Below are 5,136 nucleotides of genomic sequence, written 5' to 3'. Positions count from 1 at the left end.
TTATCTATTGTTTAATTTTGTATTTGTTAAGATATAATCCCATGTACATAGAATTAAAAGTCATTGTAGTGCTGTCATTATTTATAATTTCTAATATGAATTTATATTAATTTTTCTCAATTTAATTTGTTAGTAGAAACATTATATGTAAAACATATTCAGGTTGTTCTGAGCAATTAAAGGAACTCATCTTACAAAAAAGAAAAAGAAAGTCACAAAAAATAAATAAACTCTTAAGGGCTATAAGTAAACCAGGATCTCTACTAATCCTGATCCAGGCCCAATTCAAGGGCCATCCAACTCAAATGGAGGAAGAAACAGTGATTCGTGCTAAGGCAATTGCTTCTGGCCTCGCTGGTGAAGTTTGAACCCTGAAAAATATAGAATGCAAAGCCAGATTTCAGTGAGTTTCCCAATGAAGAATTAGAGTGGCCTGTTAATCCACTATTGATGAGAACTTTTACTTCTAGCTTTAGACATTGATTTATGTCCTAATGATACATATTATGAAGAAACATTGTGTCAGTTTTGTATATCTGAACTTGTCCCTGTAATGATGACTTTGTGTTTTGTTTTTTTTTGTTTTTGGATTTTGTTGTTGTTGTTGTTGTTGTTTTGGGGATAAAACAAGACATTCAAGTCTAGAGAGCTTCTGAAGAGTTGGGGTTTAATTAGCTCTTAGTTTTGGAGACAAAATACCTCATAATTAAGGGCCGCATATATTCAAATGGGTGAAAAATTCTTGGATGTTTCCAACATGTAGGATGCAAAATAGATGAAGGGCTTGAGTAAAGTACTTATAGTTGTTGACAGGATTCCAGCCATGAATATGTTTTGGGCACATGCCATTATTCATCCAACCACAACTCTGCATCCCCACATGCTGACTACTGTCTGTTGGAGCTTTGATATGAAATACTTCTAGATACTTAAGGGTTGAAGTCTTGTTTGGCAGCTAATGTATCTAGACCTTACTTTTTAAGTCTCTCAATTGCTAAGATGACATGTTTTGTGATATTATTCTTTGAAATTCAACATTCAAATATGCAGATCGAAAATAAAGGAGACCATGTTCTGCCATGTTTTTTCTTTTGTGCCTATGTAAAAATAAAGACAGAATGTAGACCATAGGATGTATAACAGTGGAAAGACAGTGGAAAGAGGTCATGCTCTGGTACAGGTGGAAAATTTGAATTTCAACTCCTGCACATTAGTAGGACGGTCTCACTCAAGTCACCCAAGAATCTCTCTCTCTCTCTCTCTCTCTCTCTGTCTCTCTCATTCTCTCTCTCTCTCTCATCTCTGGCATAAACTGAACATCTTCTTCCCATTGTCCTTTAAATCAATCATTTCTGCATGACAGGAGCCTAAAATCAAAGCACTAATTGACCAAGGGTTAAAACCTGTGAAAGTGAATCAAAATAAATCTTTCCTCTTTTGAGATGTTTTCCTCAGATACTGGATCACAGTGGTGGAAAGGTGACTTAGCCCTTCCTCTGGAGTAAAATAGGAAATCATGAAGCAGCTATATGGAACAAGATGCATGGAAGAAATTTAAGATCTTTTTTCATTGGTAGGCTTTAAAGAGTAGGGTCAATTTTCTCAGAATTCTAATATTCACTTCGTGACATAAACCTCTTTGCTAAAAGCATATTAATTTTGTGAAGTAGAAAAATGGAATCACTGCTGAAATAACTTGTCTTACCTAAGAGAAGTTATTCTTTAAGAGAAATAAAGCAATTTTTTAATTTTTTCTTGTTCTTTCCTTTTCTTCCCTTATTTTTACTTTTCAATAACTTGTTAATTTGACTTGTGTTGGCTTGGGAATGCTTAGATAGGTAAGAGTAGTCTAGAATGTGTGAGGTTCCTTCCCCACCATTTTGTGTGCAAGGCATTTAAATAGCTGCCGCCATGCCTGGATTATGCAATGCTAGGCTGCCTTAAATATTCACTTCTTAAAAACTTAATGCTTCTTGAAGGATCATGTACTTAGAACACTTGTGGGTATTGTGTTATGTACATAGAGCTTTATTTCATAGTAGATATATCCAGTCATTCAAATGTTATGTTTTATTTTTCAATATATAGAATTAATAAGAATTCAGAGAAGAGATATCTCACAAGATTAGAGATTTATGTTTTCTTAGATCCAGTATCCTAGCTAGACAAAAGTCTTCCATTGCTATGAGAATATGCAAATATCCTGTGAGGGAAAAATAAAGGAGTGATAGGAAATGAAGATGGAGAAAATGGCCTGTTGGCATGTGAGCTACAGATTGGATAATTGGAGCTGAAATCTGTAATGAAGAACAAGAAACTGCCTGAATATAGTGCAGCTCTGTCATCCTCTGTTGATTGCTGGCCCTCAGGATGCTTACTTCGGGGGAATTTTTATGTGAATCCCGTCCAAATCCCATCCATCCTCACCAACCACATTGAGTATCCAATACCATGATACCTATTTGGGACCACCTAGCTTATTGAACCTAGTTTGACTGCAACAAGCACACGCAGCGCTTCCACATTCATTCCTTAGTACTTCTCCATTCACTTCACTTGATCTCCTCCCACCTAGACATAGCCATACATACCTGGGTTCTCTTGGGAGCCAGGACACATTTGCTGATGGTAGAATATTTAGGTGAACATAGAGTGAAAGATGCAGGAGTGGATCTTAATATGGCCAAGTATTATACGAAATTTGCATAAATTCATTAAAAATTAATTTGAAAAACTTGAATGGATGCTTTTCAGAAAGAACCTCCACTTCTAAGGCAGTGTCTTATGTTAAGTTGTGAGAGAATGTATGAGCAGTAATATGAGACTTCTAAAGAATATCAGGAATGGACTTGTACAATTGTGTGCAGAGCTACAATGGGACTTCATACTCTTCTGATAAGACCTGAGAATATGCTTGACTGTTGATGTAGTTTTTGGAGCTTATTGGAAAAAATATTGATATATGCAGGAACTAATTTAACTTAGCCTGAGTTAACAAGGCTGCTCTTTACATATAAATCATAACTATTTGTTTTCTTTACCACTTTTTATTTATCATTTTTAGTATTTTGTGCATATGAATATATTATCTGCATACATGTAAGTGTACCATATTATGCAATGCCCAAGAAGGTCAGAAGAGAGTGTTAGATCCCCTGGAACTGGAGTTAAAGGTAGGTGCAAGGTGCCTTATGGGCAATGGAAATTGAACCCGGGGCCTCTGTAACAGCAACCAGTGCTCTTTGTCATCTCTTCATATCTCTTTACTGCTTTTTAATTTCACCCAAAAAGTAGACTGGAACCTGAGAAAACAAGAATCATTTTATGCTTGATAATATCCACATGCTCCAAAGAAAGGAGTGAATAACATTGCCTCAGATTTCTGGGATTGTTTCAGAGGATATTCCACTGTCCTTGATGGAAATGTGGCAGAAAATCAAATATAGGAATAGGAAGTATTAAAAAACCTGAAACGCACAAAAATTCAATAAAGAGAATTTAAAAATTCCTGATTACTCATAGGCTTGGATGTTGAAGCTGTGCTTTGTCCAACAGAGAGGAGCATGCTCTCTACAGACACACCTATGCTGCTATTGTCTGCCTTGGACACATGGGGAACACTTGGCCTGTGTTGAGCCTTAAAGATGAACTCAGCCAAATCCTCCAACTGTTTCAAACCCTGCCAGTTCCTTCTGATTTGGATGTGATCTGGACCCACCTCACCCCACAGACTTATAATAGTCTTTTTGTACCCCAGAAGGTGTTAGTTATAATCAAAACACAGCATAGACATGAAGGACACTTCTCAGCTCCTGGGGCTTCTGCTGCTCTGCTTTTCAGGTAAGAAAGGGAAACGGGATTTTTGTCCAGTGTGGGCAGTGCTGTGTGTCTTTCTAAGAGACTCACCATCTAACAATATTATTCGGTATATATTTGTTGTATGTTTCTCCTCTCAGGTGTGAGATGTGACATCCTAATGACTCAGTCTCCATCCTTGCTGTCTGCATCTCTGGGAGATAGAGTCACCATGACTTGCAAGGCCAGTCAAAGAATTGGTAATATGTTAGCTTGGTATCAGCAGAAACCAGGGGAAGCTCCTAAACGCCTGATCTATGATGCATCTGCTCTGGAATATCAGATCCCATCAAGGTTCAGTGAAAGTGAATTTGGTAGGTTATACACTCACAATTAACAACCTGGAGTCTGAGGACATTGCCACTTACTACTGTCAACAGGGTTATAGTACCACTCCCACAGTGATTCAAGTCATAACATATAACTCCCAGGGAAGCATAAGTGCAAGGCTGTGCTGCCCAGCTGCTCCAAGTGGTGTATGCAACTGCACCTTTCCATTGAAAGCCAGTTATGGAAAGTTTCTGGGAGGTTTTGAAGAAAATTGTCAGACAGGGTGCTCTGCATTTAAATCTCTTTCCTCCTTTTCAGTCTCAGAAGCACAGACAGGAAAAAAGTCTCTACTGATTTAGTAAAGGATTCAGACACTGACATATGAAGTATATAGTTTTGATATAACTGTTACTTCTATGCCCATTGAATAATGGAAGTCAACCTAATCATCAGCTTTTAGAATTACTTTTAAATGTCTTAATTCAGGCAATTGTACTAACCTATTGTCATTAACTGTGCTCTAAGGAAAACTTAGAGTATAAACTAGGGCTCTTTGAAGTGAATGTTCATCTACTGGAGGCTAGTCAGCCTATCTGAAGTGATTCCCTTAACAAAGATCTACTTCACCCAGCAGTAAACAGTTGCCAATTGCTCCTCATTTAGTGTTGGGACTTACTCTCCATTTCCCTTTTACTGTTCTGGGATTTTTGTCTGATTGAGTAGAGGTCTTGTGCATGCTGTAACCCTTGTTGTAAGTTCATATGAGCAAGTTACCAGTGGTGCAAAAGCCTCTATTTTCTTTTTTTTTAAAAAGTTTTCTAATATAGTTAGCTATTCAAATCTTTTTCTAAATTAATAACAACATGATTAGAAAAAGCATTTCATTACAGCTTCAACATATTCAGTTTTCAGAACAAGGATATATCTCTTTCAAAAGTGGCTCTTGATCAAGGAGGCCAAGGAGACCCCACATGATGGACTTGAACCAGTGTCCAGTCTATAAAGAGGAGG

At 37.2% G+C, this 5,136-nt stretch overlaps 1 gene segment (V, D, J or C); it reads left to right on the top strand.

Moving 5' to 3' along the window:
• Nucleotides 1-3,791: 3,791 nt before the first annotated feature.
• Nucleotides 3,792-4,192, top strand: LOC115067218. The segment is given in 2 exon segments: nucleotides 3,792-3,840; nucleotides 3,957-4,192. Coding segments are annotated over 2 exon segments (285 nt in total).
• The last annotated feature ends 944 nt before the right edge of the window (nucleotides 4,193-5,136 follow it).

This window comes from Nannospalax galili, unplaced genomic scaffold, assembly GCF_000622305.1.
Source record: "Nannospalax galili isolate Female #2095 unplaced genomic scaffold, S.galili_v1.0 scaffold1345, whole genome shotgun sequence".
Classification (NCBI taxonomy): Eukaryota; Metazoa; Chordata; class Mammalia; order Rodentia; family Spalacidae; genus Nannospalax; species Nannospalax galili.
The sequence above is the reverse complement of the archived record's forward strand: the minus strand, read 5'-3'. Positions and strand labels throughout refer to the sequence as shown.